The 13,798-nt window shown below is 55.7% G+C and overlaps 1 protein-coding gene across 6 annotated transcripts in view; it reads left to right on the plus strand.

The window, feature by feature from the left end:
* BAIAP2 (BAR/IMD domain containing adaptor protein 2) overlaps positions 1-13,798 on the plus strand; it is a 32,459-nt gene that overhangs the window by 15,639 nt on the left and 3,022 nt on the right. Inside the window, exons 7-14 of one of the 6 annotated variants that reach the window (XM_090121934.1) lie at positions 5,535-5,687; positions 7,459-7,686; positions 8,414-8,609; positions 9,164-9,365; positions 9,466-9,534; positions 10,054-10,216; positions 10,446-10,544; positions 11,390-11,424. In XM_090121934.1, coding sequence (XP_089978060.1) covers positions 5,535-5,687; positions 7,459-7,686; positions 8,414-8,609; positions 9,164-9,365; positions 9,466-9,534; positions 10,054-10,216; positions 10,446-10,544; positions 11,390-11,424 — 1,145 coding nt within the window. Of the gene's footprint in view, positions 1-5,534; positions 5,688-7,458; positions 7,687-8,413; positions 8,610-9,163; positions 9,366-9,465; positions 9,535-10,053; positions 10,217-10,445; positions 10,545-11,389; positions 11,425-11,819; positions 12,903-13,498; positions 13,548-13,798 lie in introns of those variants that run through there. The other 5 variants (XM_031598909.2, XM_031598908.2, XM_031598911.2 and 2 more) reach the window with 5 other exon arrangements.

The raw sequence follows: 13,798 nt of genomic DNA on the forward strand, positions 1-13,798 counted from the left end.
TGCTCCCACCACAAAGCAGCACCAATAGGGATAGTTCTGATAGCACATCATCTGTGGGCAAAGAGGAAAACAGGATCAGGCTTTCATTCCTTTAATCTTTCAGCAGTAAGTATTTAGGAAGTGCTTATCTCGGCAAAAAAGCCTTATGATGGCTTTTAAGCTTAAAGAGCAATGAAACTGCTCAACTGCTGGCTTTGTTCCCCAGTCTCAGATCAGAGTCCTCCCTCGATGCTGGAGGAGCTGCTCATGTCTCAATGGGGGGTTCTTGCTTCATAAAACCTTTCTGTGGGCAGTGAGGGTGGGTTGGAGTCAGGGTGATGGTTTGGTTCTGTCATGGGAAAGCTGCTGTTGGCAGATGCATCCCAGTGCCGACATAACTCATCCCATTCAATAAGGCTATAAAATCATATTCTTTCTTTGAAGACTCATCCACTTAAGTTACTGTAGCACTCAGCATCCAGGAATCTGATGCTCTGTCATCATCTCTGTGCTTAATGCTGCGGGAAGCAAATTGCTCCTATCTGCCTCCTCCGTGCTCACAAGGTGACCACAGTTCATAACACAGCATGGGATTGGTTTGAACCTGCTGGGACAACCTGGGTTGTCTTCCCTGTGTCTCTTCAGTGCAGGTTTCCCCATGTGGAAGGCAGAAATAAGGGTGGGTGTTGCACACGGGTCGTTTTGGGGTTGCAGAGCTGGGGGTTGCTTGGTGCTGCTGCATGCACAGCAGTGCACAGTGAGAGCTTGGATGCTGTGCAGCTGTGGGGTCTGGTGGGCAAGGAGGGGTTTTGCAGGATGAAAGCACAGAGTGGCTTTCCATAAAGACAGAGTCATTGCTTACAGCAGCTCAGAGCACGGTTTGGCTGCTGCAGGGATTGTCAGCAGAGGTGTAGTGGTTAAGGGCTGTGCTGCTGAAGGTGGCAGTAACGCCAGTGTTTGATTTCTGGTGAATTAGTCCAGAGCTGTTGCACAGGGGAAGGGAAGTTTGGGCTGCGGTGCTGCCTCAATCTGCTTTCCCTGTTCTGTGGTTGCTGAGGTTTTAGGATTTCAGACCTCGATTGAATGAGCCAGCAGCAGTGTGGGTTCCAACTGTCCATCCATTGTGCTGTGAGCAGTGGGACTTCCCTGTGAGGCTGGGTTGGAGGTGGCTGTGGTCAGTGCAGGGACAGTCCCTGCTGCTGTCCCCGTGTGCTCCCGTGGGAGCGGTGTGAGCATTAAACACTGCTGTGCCAAATAGCCCGGGGGTTTTTTAGAAACTTTGGTAATTGAAACCTCATTTTCTGTTCCCACCGGGAGAAGTAATTTTAGCGATGGGTCAAGAAGCACGGGCTGATGGGGAATGTGCACAACCAGGTTACGAGGGCTGATGTGAAAGTCAAACGGGGAGGAATTACGTAAAAGCTGCGGGGCTGCAGATCCCTTACCCCCGGTTTCCTTGTGCTTTGAGCCCTGGTGGTGCTGTGTCCAAATGCAGTGTCACAGCCATGGGCTGGGGCTGTGCTCCGTGCTGTCACATCCATCCCTGCTGCCTGAGTGCCGCTTCCTGGGGCTGTTCCTGCAACTGCCACAGCAGCTGCTGCAAATAAGCTCAACCGAGTGGATTGATTTTGATAAAGAAATGAAGCCTAAAGCCTCTCTTTCTCTGGCTGAGATGCTTCGTGGCCCTTACGGAAGGCAGGACTCAGCCCATGTAATGCACATCTCGGCACCAGATCCCAACATGGAGTGGCTGCCCTGAGCTGTCCCCAGGTTGAGGGGACATTTGCGTGGCTGAGGGCTGGCTGCAGGAAGCACTGTGCTGCAGGAACGTGTTCCTGCACAGAGCTGTGTACGTGGTGTTACATAAAGCATACAGGAATAGTCAAAGGATGAGGCACTGCCCTGCAGAGCAGATGTGAGATGGAGGTGTAAGGGGGGAAGGCAGCGTGTTTCAGTGATGGGGGAGAGGGCAGCTGTTGAGCTTCAGTGGCAGGACACAGCACACCTGGGGTGACCACGATGAAATGGAGATGGGGATGGGATACACCAGGTGCCTGCTTGCTGGGGGGGGCTATTTCTTGCAGGGCTCTTTGGAGGAGGCGTTGGGGGCTTTTGGATGTGACTCAGGCACTGCCTCCTCTAGAGTTGGATGCAGGGTGTATCCCTTGGCAAGGCTCGTTCTCAAAACCTGCTAAAGAAATAGAAAATTCAGCATAAAACCCAAGGCAAGGAGTGTAACCTCTATGCAAGGAGCAGCTTCTGGAGATGAGAAGACCTTTTCCTGAAAGCCAAGGGGCTGCTGGTCTCACCTCTGACCCTGTGCTGTGCTGTAGGCTTGGAGCTGCTCTTCCTTGAGACTATTTGACAGCTTAAAAGCTCTTTCTTGGTTAATCAGCCTAACTTCTATCTTATTTTATCCCATTACTTTCTAATTATTCTCCCTTGTGGTTCCTTAAATAGATCCCCTCTCCTCGCAGTGGTCACTCCTTCCATGCAGTGCCTCCTGCCCCATCAGCCCGGCACGCCAGCTTCCTCACCCCCATCTCCCACTGCTGAGTGCTGCCAGTTCCATCTCACCTCATCCCAGACAGGAGCTCTGTTTTGGGGACAGCACAGGATCACAGTCCCCTCCCTGCTCTGCATCCGGCTCAAGTTTGTGGCTGTGCCTGCAGTGGTCTTCTGGTGACACACAGTGTGCTCCCTGTGTTTGCTCCCCTTTTGTCTGCGCAGGTCCTCCTCTCAGCCCATTTTGCTGTGCTGGCAGATGCACCCGATTGCTGACAAGGATCTGTCATGGTGATTTCTGCAGCAGAGCTCAGTGCCGTGGTGATTAGCATTGCCCTTGGCTTACATCCTTAACTAGTTCTTGTGTTCTTGGGTAGAACGGTTTGAACTGATTTCTTTTTTTCAGTGCACCTGTGTTGTTATTAAGGACTTGGGTGAAGTTCAGTAATGATACTGCTCCTCCACCTGTGCTAGCTGGCTGCTCTGGAGTGATTCAGACAGGCTTTCTGAATGGAGCATCCCCAGCTATGCTGAATGATGCCATGCCCTGCTGTGCATCCCTGAGCTGTGCCACCACGGGGCTTCTGGTGCCCCCAAGCAGCAGCCGTGTCCCCACCCCACCCTGCAGTGCTGCTCCCCTTGGGGCTGCCACCCGTGAGCACCCCGGGATGGGCTCCAGCCCCACCACGTGCCGCTGTGCTAATTGGGTCAGCGGCTCCGGTGACAGCGAGGTGATGCGCTCAGGAGCGGGGGAAGGGGGGGTTATCTGAGGTTTCTCCAACCTAGAAACCCAGAAAAGCTTCTTGGAGCTGCCAGAGGCGCCTGCACTGGGCTCCATACCGCCAGCACTGCCTGGTTGGGTGCCCCCATGGAGTGGGGGGGCTTTCCCCTGTGAGATGAGATTTTTGTTTAGATGATGCTTAAAATGAGAATTTGAAGCTCTGTCCGTGGGGATGTTGAGGTGATGGCACCCAGTGGTGCCCATGGGTTGTGCAGCACAGGTGTCACCCCCAGTGGGACACAGCACTGCCATTGGAGTGAGCCCCAAATGAGAGCTGGTAGTGCTCACCGTTTTGTGGGGTAACCCGTGTACAAAGCACTGCTCAGAACAAACCCATGGCATGCTGTGCTTATCTCCACGCAGTGCACAAAGCAGCGAGAGCACTAAATTTAGTGCACAGACTGCTTGCAAATGGACGTGTTCTAACTGGTCGCAGCCGTTAAGGCAAGCCCTTCGTTAGCGAAGTAATTAAAAGTATAGCTGCAAAGCAAGATTGGAATCGGGGATGTAAATAAGGCTTTGTGTGCTGTAGTCGTGATTAAAACTGGAAGTCTCCCATTGCTGGGAGAAGCTTACCTGCCTGGCTGGCAGCACACTGCATGCCCCTCCTGCGTTCCTCCCCAACCCCATATATTAAACTGCTGAGCTGAAGGTGCCAAGCTCTGCATCCCTGGGCTGGAGCATCACTGCTGCCATGTGCACACCTCTCAGCTCTGCACCCCAGGCTGGCACTGGTGGGGGTGGAGGGCAATGCTCAGCACACCTCTGCCCACACAGGAGCTGCTGTTCCTGCTCTGCCTGTGCCACCCCCAGGCTGTGCCTGCTTTCACGTCCCCCAGCCCAGCTCTCCCTGCAGCTTCACTTGGGGGATGCACAAACACCTGTGGTACTGCAGTTCTTATGTCTAGATTTTCTGAGCTGGGAGAAAGAAATTTGTCCTAGGAGTGATGCTTGTGGCTACGGGTGGGATATTTACCCATCCTTCAGCCCTGTTGGTGCTGTGGGGCTGCCCCACAGCAGCCAGGTGCCAGCTTCCTCCTGCAGGGCCCCCCCTTACTGGGGTGCTGCGTGGGGTGGCGGGGACTCCAGTTCTGCCCTGAGCCCTCTTTGATGTCTGGGACATCACTTAATCTCAGTGCTTTGTTGAGGTTTGCTCCATTTTGTGTGTCTGCTAATAAATACTGTAGCATGCTAAAAATAACCATTCAACATGAAGAAAGCAGCAAAGCTGCTTTGGGCCCTGAATTTCCAGTTCAGTTCCTGTCTCAGGGAGGATCCTGGAGCAGGTTCAGCAGTGCCCAGGCTGCTTATAGCTTTCTGATGCCTCTGTCCTGGGAGGAGGCAATGGCAGTAATGTGCCCCACTCGGTGCAGGACGTGTCCTGGAGCTGGGGATGTGCAATGCTCCTCATGGGGTTTGGTGCTGGCTGCTCCTTGCAGAGGAGCTGGGGGCAGAGCGAGGGCAGGGGAGGAGGAAGAGGCTGGTTTAGGAGATGGGAACATCTCCTGTGCGCTGATGGATGCGGTCGCTGTGCTGTTCTGAAGCTCTGTGCCATGCTTGCACCGCATGGGTCTGCTCCATGTGCTGTTTTCTGCTCCACACCAAACGTGCCCCGTTCCTGCTGGCAGAGTGTGCGCAGGCACAGCCAAGCAGTCAAGCTGGCAGAAGCCATGTAGGTGGAGCAGGAGCTGTGCCAGCAGCAGAGCCTCCTTCTGCTGTGTCTGCAGCATCCCTGCCCGGTGCTGGCAGGGGCCCTGCTGGGGCCGGCATCGAGGAATGGCTGCTTGCAGCAGAAAGCTCAGTGCCAAGGGGGGAGATGCTGTGTGCACGCTCCTATGGGCTGTGCACCTCATGCATGCTATTCTGGGCTGTGGCACCCAGCAGCGTTGCTCCAGCCCCACATGTTCTATGTGCATTGCTGTCCCGGGGGTGCAGGAGAGGAGATGAGCGGGGGCTGCTGCCAGCATTGGGGTGGGGGAGGGCCCGGACAGCCTCCAGTGCCCGTTTGGTGAGAGGGCGGCTGCACAGTACGGCTCAGCCCGCGCGCTGAGTCAGCAGCTCTGCGTGGGGTTCTGATGAATACGGGTGGGTTGGAGGGGACGTGCAGGCACATGTGTATGTGTCCTGTGCTGAGGAGCCCCGGTGGGCATCCCCCGAGCTGCCTCTGCTGCTACTCCCACCCACAAACATCTCCCCTGCTAACAGGTGTGGGTGCTTGTGGGGTACACCGGGCATCACGGTCACCTCTCTGCTCCTTCTTCCTCTCCAGTACATTGAGGCCATCAGCAACAAGCAAGGTGAGCTGGAGAATTACGTCTCCGATGGCTATAAGACAGCTCTGACCGAGGAGAGGCGGCGGTTCTGCTTCCTGGTGGAGAAGCAGTGTGCTGTGGCCAAGAGTGCAATCACCTACCATGCCAAGGTGAGAAGGGGCTTCTATGTGCCTGGGGAGCTCGCAGCAACGGGGAGCAGGCTGAGATGGTGCAAGCTGTGGGTGTGCTGGGAGGGCAGTGATGTAGTGGTGCTGCAGGAAGGCATGCTGGAGGCTGCCATGGGCAGCTCTTGGCCAGGAGGGTTTTGGGGCATGGTCACCCCAGTGGGTGTGCTGTTGCTGTCTGCCTTCTCTTGATGCAGTTTCACCTGCACAGGGTGGGAGGTAGTGGTGGGCGTGCAGGGCTGTATTCACCTGCATGCATTATGTTCGCCATGTGCCTGGTCATTGTGGTTTTGGGGCTCCTCCAGATGTTCATTCATCGGCTCCTCCTGATTCGTAAAAGCAGAAGAAATGCAAAGCAGGTGATGTTCTTGCTCTGATCAAAGTTCCTGCAGAGGTGCCAGAGGGCCCCTTCCCACCCACATCACCCCCTGTCCATAGCAAAGGAAGGAATCAAACCTCCATCTGCTCCAGCCCGCTGTCCACTTCCGAGCCTGGTTACAGAGGCTGGGGGCCATTCCCTGGGCTGCACAGGGCTGGAGCAGAGCCCATACACAGGCTGCATGCACACGGCTCCTAGCAGCCTCGTGCTCCCCTCCTGCGTGTTCTCTGCCACCCCCCAGCACTCGTGGCACCCATCTGTCACCGCCGCGCTTGGCACCGGGGAGCAATGGGAAGAATTGGGCTTAGTCAGCACCATCCTCGTGCTGCGCCGTGGGGCTGAATCAGTCACCAACATATGCTTGCTTCAAAGGGGAAAAGCCCCCTCCCCAAGATAGGTGGTGGCACCTGCAGTGCAGCTGTGGCCATGGCATGGTGCTGCTCCTGCTCTTGCTGCAGTTTGCAGGGAGAGGAGCTGAGCGGATGGGATGGTGGTGCAGTGTCAGCACTGAGTGCTGTGCATGGCCACAGTGGCTGGTGGTGGGTGATGAGGTGTGTGGTAGGTGGGCAGTAGGAAACCTTTGGGGCATCTGTGCAGGGTGTGGGAGGTTTATTTTGTTTGGTGTGTGCATTGGGTTGTGTTCCCATGAGAGCACCTGCAGGAGTGCAGTGCCACCCCCTGCAGCTCAGCTCTGCTCTGGGTGTGCTGTATGTGGGGCTGAACACTGTGTTTGGGTGAGGAGTGACCTGGAGAGGTGGGATTGGGACATCTGCTCCCGTGGGGCTGCGTGATGGGATGCTCTCAGTTGCCATGGCTGCATAAGCTGGCTGAGGTCAGCTCTGTCCCCTTGCTGCAGCCAGGAGCAGCGTGCTGGCTGTGGGTGGTGGAGGCTGCTGAGGTTAAGCAGCCCCAAACAGAAGCTCATCCCTGAACCTGTGTCACAGTGCACAGCACGAGTGTGATCCTCCCGTCTCTGTGTGCAGTGAAGGTGTCACAGGCATCTGTCACATTAACATGCCCCTGCTGCGGGCACTGCAGCCTGTGACGTTGGAGTGTCATTGGGAATCCTGACCTGCAGTTTTATGGTGGTTTTACTGGGGGGGGGAGAGTGGTGCATCCCTGCAGCCTGTATGAGCCATGTGCCAGGAGTGGGGCTGTGAGAGATGATCCCTTTCCCTTCCCTCTTTTGTCACTCTTCCTGGCTTTGCTGCTAGCAGAGCCTGGAAGCAGTGGGTCCCCAGGTCTTCCTTTGCTCGTGCCATACGTAAAGGAGTCCATCCAGTGTGCTGTGCCTTTCTTGGTCCTTTCTTGCTGAAGCTCCTGCAGGGTTGGGTGCTGCCCATCCCTGTGCCCTCATGCTGCATTCCCTCCTTGCAGGGGAAAGAGATGCTGACACAGAAGCTCCCGCTGTGGCAGCAGTCATGCTCTGATCCCAACAAGATCCCGGACCGTGCCATCCAGCTGATGCAGCAGATGGCTGCCAGCAGCAATGGCACCATCATGCCCAGCCCTCTGTCTACATCCAAGTCCAACCTCATCATCTCTGACCCCATTCCTGGTGCCAAACCTCTCCCTGTTCCCCCGGAGCTGGCACCTTTTGTCGGAGTAAGTATCTTGGTGGTGGAAGTTGTCCTGCCCTTCTGAGCAAAGCTGGAGGGATGACCCAGGCCAGCGTCATCGTTGTCCTCAGCAAGTTGCCTTTGTCACATGTGGGCGCATGGGGCTGGACACCCCAGGGTTGTGGCTCTGGGGGGCTTGGGTGGGTGGTGGGCAGCTAGGGGTTGCACTTACCTGGCCTCGGGCTGGCATTGGCAAGCTGGGACCAAGGCACCCCATAAAAGTGCATGGAGGAACCTTGCATGATGGAAGTGCCCTTAGGGAAGAATCTCTTGCCTGGCGCTGAAGGCTGATGCACCCTGCAGAAGTGCACAGAGCAATCTTGCATGGTGGAATTGCTCTTAAATATGGGAGTCCTGGTCAATGCTGGGGGCTGAGGCACCCTGCAGAAGTGCACAGAGCAACCTTGTGTGATGGAATTGCTCTCAGAAAAGGGTCTCCTGCCCAGTGCCAGAGGCCAACGTGTGTTGCAGAGAGGTGCATGGAGCAACCTTGCATGATAGAAGTACCCATAGTAAAGGATCTCCTGCCCAATACTGGGGCTGACAGCTGAGCAGTAGAGCTCAGGAGGGGTTTGGTGGGTGTAAGGCAGCTTGCAGCAGTGTGTCAGGAGGAAGCTGAACCCCACAGGCGCTGCGTGCCCATCCCCAGAGCTCGCTAGGTGCCCTAATGGAGCCGTCCCCATCTTCCCCTCCCTCCCCTCCTGTCTCCATAGCGCATGCAGGAGGCCATGCCGGCGGTGAACGGAGTCTCGGGCCCAGACAGTGACGATTACAACCACTGGTCTGAGGTGAAGCCAGCACAGCCCAAATCTTTATCTCCTCCCCAGCCTCAGAAGCAGCTGAGCGACTCTTACTCGAACACGCTTCCCGTTCGCAAAAACGTGACCCCGAAAAACAGCTACGCCTCAGGTGAGGTTTCCTGGTGCCTGGTGGCAGAGTGGTGCCATCTACGCTGCCAGAAATGGTGTTAGGGAATGAGTAGAGCCAATTTCTGAGCCCACAGATAGGATTTCCAGGAGGAAAATGTTGAGGAATGGGAAGGAGGATGCGCAGCGTGGCTGCTCCTTTGTGGCTGTTGGGTGGTTCCAAGAATAGGGTCTGCATCCTGCCTGGGCTTCCATGTGTCTGCACATGAAGGATGAGGGTGTTGCTGCCCCATGCAGTGGGACTGGGGCAAAACCCTCCAGTGTGGCAGGAGAAGAGGGGATATTTGGGAAAGAGTCAACCCATGAGACTCCAAGACACTGTAGGATGCTTGGATGCCAAAGGTGAAGGTGGGCACAGAGGATGCTGCAGGGTGGTGGGTGATGTGCATAGTGCCTGCGGAGTGAACAGCTGCTGTGTGGAGGCATCAGGGGGGTGAACCAGACACAAGGACTTTACTGGGGCAGAATAAAAGAGCTGGAGTTCTGGATACTGAAGAAGTGAAGGACTGAGCCCTTGTTGTCATTGTCTCCTGCCAGCTGAAAACAAGACACTGCCACGCTCCAGCTCCATGGCTGCAGGGCTCGAGAGGAACGGCAGGACAAGAGTGCAGGCCATTTTCTCTCATGCTGCTGGGGATAACAGCACCCTCCTGAGCTTCAAGGAGGGAGACCTCATCACACTGCTGGTGCCGGAGGCCAGGGATGGGTGGCACTATGGAGAGAGCGAGAAAACAAAACTGTGAGTGCTGCTGCCCTCGGGGCTGGCTCCAGGGAGTTCAGTTCAGCCTTTTCCATCTCCATCAGTACCCATCAGCTGATGCCCTGCCTTTGTCTTGCAGGAGGGGCTGGTTTCCTTTCTCCTACACACGTGTCCTTGACAATGATGGCAGTGAGCGGGTCCATGCGAGGTAGGAGCACCGAGTGTTGGCATATCTTGGGGCTTTGCAGGGTGGGGACCCTGTGTATCCCCCAAGAGTAGGGTTGCTGCCTTGGGATGGGAACTTTCTGCTTTCCCGTAGACAATAGGACATGGCTGTGGGGATAACTCCAGGCATGGAACAGAATGGAGTTGGTAGCAGCCCTTTGTGAAGTCCCTGTGGGACAGTGTGCACAAATGCCAAGGAACATCCTCTTTGGTTGGGACACCAAAGAATGTCCTTTGGTGTAGTGGGGAGCAGCATTTGGTGCTGGTGACACCTGTGCTGCAGCTCCGTGCCTCCTGGGGCGTTGTGGAGCTCAACTGCTTCCAGTGCCGTGTTTGGGGTGGTGGGGATGGAGATGTTGGATATGGATGGGGATGTTGGATACGGATGGGGACAGAAGGCACTGCAGGAGGGACGCTCAGGGAGGGCTCTATGCATCTTGCCCTTCTTCCTGGTGCTGTGCGGTGCTGGCTACTGCTGACAGTCCTGCTGTCTCCTCCACAGCCTGCAACAGGGGAAGAGCAGCAGCACGGGCAACCTGCTCGACAAAGATGACATTGCCATCCCACCACCCGACTACGGCATGTCCTCTCAAGCCTTCCCATCGCAGAACGTCAACACCTTCAAGCAGAGGCCGTACAGCGTGGCTGTGCCCGCCTTCTCCCAGGTGAGCCATGCTGCCATGATCACTGATGGGGCTTTGCTGAACTAGGGGATGTTTTAAAATGGGAGATGCTTGAATGAGTGTCAGAGCTTTGGTCTCTCCTGGAGCAGTGTCCCATCTGTGTTTTTAAAGCAGAAAGAAACGTGTTGAAGTGTCTTGGTGTTAGCGTGGTGCAAACCACGTGCCGGTGACTGGGAGCTCCTCTCCAACAGGGTGTGTTCATTGTTTATAGGACTACCTTATGCCCTATGGTTGTGCAATTAAAGACTATTCCAGTGGCCTCTGCCAACCACCACCCGCCCACTACAAGCCTTATGCTAGGTCGACAGCTGTAAGTCCGAGCGCACGCAATGTTGCCATTGGGACCTGCAGTTGCCTGGTTTTGTCTGGCTGCCCTCATGCCTGGCCCAGTCCCAGCCCCTTCCGAGCATCTCTCCTGACAGAGAAAGGGACAGGGAAAAGGGGAAGCAGTGGGAGAGAAGGGGATGAAGAGGGGAAGGTCGGCTTGGCTTTCCTGGGTGCAATGGGCAGGGCACGAGGGGCCATGGCACAAAGCGGCACTGTGAGCCCCCAATGGACAACACTTGCTGACTCCATGGCAGTCTCCCACCAGAAATGAGCTGCTCACGGGGAACGTTTTCTCTTGGATGTGGTGATTCCAGGGACACGAGTGCTGCTGGACACCAGTGGCTGTCCCTAGAATGCTGGGGGCTGTGGGGGACCCTGGGACACTGACTGGTTCCAGTGCTGCCCTGCGAACCACCACTGAGAGCTGAAGGAGAAAATGGTCCCAAAACCCACATGGTTTCTGGTGGGAATTAATGCAGCACAAACCCCTTCCACAGAGCATTTCACTGATGTACCTCAGACTTCTGACCCCTTTCCGAGTGTCTCGCATCTCAAAAGTCTGGGGCTGGGCAGAGCAAGCCAGGCTCAGCTCTTGCTTCCCCTTATCCAGACCAAGTCCTGTTCCAAAGAGAATGGTGCAACTCTACCCCTTGCTGTCTGAGTTCTGTTGAAACCATCTCCATCCTCTCCCTTCCATCTCCAAATGCATCGGTTCTTGCCCAAGCATCCCCTGGTGCCGATGCACTTTGGTCAGTCCTTGTGATGCTCCAGTGGCCTCGGAATGGGTGCAGCCCATGTCTCACTGTGCTTCCTCTCCTTCTCCTGTAGGGTCTCGATGACTATGGGACGAGGTCTGTGAGCAGGTAAGCCTTCACCTTCTCATCGCCTAAAAGCGAACTGTCGGTGTGCGCTCCGGGTGAAGCTGTGATGCGATGTCCCTGGGGAGGGGGGCTGTGCCTGTTGGCCTGGGATTTGGAGATCTTGGAGCAGAATGGGACCCAGTGTGTCTCACAGAGGGCAGGTCCCAGGGCCAGCCCCAGCTGCACCCAACCTCACACCCCATGGGGCCAGCGCCTCTCCAAGGAGCCCCATGTCTCTGCAGCCACCTCTTGGGGTTCCCCTGCTCCCTTCTCCCCCAGGTGCTGGGGACCCCTGGCCCTGCTCAGAGCCATGAATGGAATGCACTCAGTCCTTGGGATAAACACGCGGGCAATGAGTGAAGCAGCACTGGGGCAGCCTCCTCTGCTTTGTTCCACAGCGGCAGCAGCAGTCTGGTATCAACGGTGTGAGGACACCGGGCTCACGGCGGCACTGTGCTGCTCAGAAGAGCGCTCTGCTTCTCTCTCCTCCTCTTTTTTTCTTTTTTTTTTTTCTTTTTCTTTTTTTCCCTCCCTTCCTTTTTCTCTTTCTCCACTTTCGGATTTTAAATTCTCTCGTGATCTTCAAGGAAACCATGGTGCTTCTCCACCCCTCCCCGGTGTTCACAGTGCCCTTGTTTCTGACGCCTTTTCAGAGCAGAAACTGCCGATCGGTCTGTGCTCGCTTTGAAGCAGCCTGGATGCAGTTTACACTTTTAGTGGGACCCAGTTTTTTGTACTACTTTGTGAATGTTAGAGATGCACTATCCCTCCTCTGGGGCTTTACACGAGCCGCGGACGCGGGCAGGATGCCCCAGGATGGACCCAATATGCATGGCCTGGTGTACGTACTGTTACCGAGCACCCGCTGGGCTGCGGGGCGGCGCGGGTCCCGCACCCCAAATCCACTTCCACCTGGCTATAGGGTGAAGTGAATGGGGCTGAGCTCCTGGCACCGGAGCGGCTGCTGCTCCGCTGGACTCAAAGGCGGCCCCGCAGGTCCCTCCTCGTTGTTTTATAAATATATATATATATATTTTTTGTAGCAAGGTATCGTTACCTCACCTTCGTGCTGGGGGCCAAGGGGCTGGGCACCACGGAGCTGGCCACGCTTCCTTTCTTTTTTTCGGATGTGATTTTTAAGACCTCTCACGTGCCCATTTATTAGGATCTGGCTGGCAGAGCGCGCAGCCACACGGACCAGGTTTTGTTTTATACACTATGAGCAGACAGTGATGAGACCCTCCTGCAGCGATGTCACGATTTTGCTAAAGATTTTTAACCCAGGGTATGTCACACTGAATGACTGAAGGTAGAGGGGAGACGACCACCCTAGCAGAACTTGGATGGAGACTGTAAAGTGCTGAAACCTTTTTTTCTTTTAAAAAAAAAAACAAAAAACAAAAAAACAACCACAAAAGCCAGAGAGAACCGTGCCCTGTATCGAGTTATTGTTTGAATAAAAGTTTTATTTATTGCATTGAGCTGGGCCTCGGTGTCTTTTTCGGCTGCCGTGCTGTGCGCTGCCATCACCGCCCGCATTGCCATGCCCTTTTGTTTTTTGTTGTTGCCATTCTCCATCCCTCCATGCCAAGGGCCATACCCATCCCATCAGTGCCCAGTGCCCGCGCTCAGCTTGGACTGGTTTGTGTTGAAGCAGCTTTGCTAAGGGGTTAAAGCTGTTTAACCCTGTTCTCTGTGCTGCATCTCTGCTCCCTTCAGTGCTGCATGCCAGTGGGCTGCCCCATGCCCACTGCCTGGCTCCCAGCAAGGCTGCATCGGTCTGGGGGCATTGGGAAGGAAGCAGACCCCCCCACCCCTCCTCTCCTGCCCTCTCCTCCCTGCAGGTCTGCACCACTCGCAGCCACGTGCCTCCTTCCCCTCCTCACAGGGTGTGCTGCTGGACTCACCACTCAATCAGTCCCACTTTTCCTCCTCTTTCTTTTATTTTTACTTTATTTTTCCCTCCTGCTTCCTCTACCCAGAGCTGCCTCCACCCGGTTCTTTTCGTTAACCACCACCATTTGTTCCCATCAAGGCATGCCGGTGTCCTCCAACCTGCCTTCTCTTTCCCTTGCAGCCCCGATGTTGAAGTGGCCAGGTTTTGAGATGCCCCCTGCCCATAGTTAGTAAGTTGACGGTCTCTCCGCGTGCCCCTCTCTGTGCTGGGCGCTGACGCTGGGCACACGGTGCCTCCGCTCTCCTTCCTGCACCCATGCTGTGTGAGCCCTCGCTCACTGCTTGTCCCCACCCCGATGGTGGGACCCTGCACACCCAGCCCTGCTGCTCAGCTCTGCACATTGCTGCTGTGCATTGGACGCTGCTGCTGCTGCTGAGCTTCTGCAGAGGGGTCCCAGCTTCTCGCGCGCTGCTGCTGCTG

Source organism: Phasianus colchicus, chromosome 20, assembly GCF_987193195.1.
Source record: "Phasianus colchicus chromosome 20, bPhaCol1.hap1.1, whole genome shotgun sequence".
In the NCBI taxonomy this organism is placed as follows: domain Eukaryota; kingdom Metazoa; phylum Chordata; class Aves; order Galliformes; family Phasianidae; genus Phasianus; species Phasianus colchicus.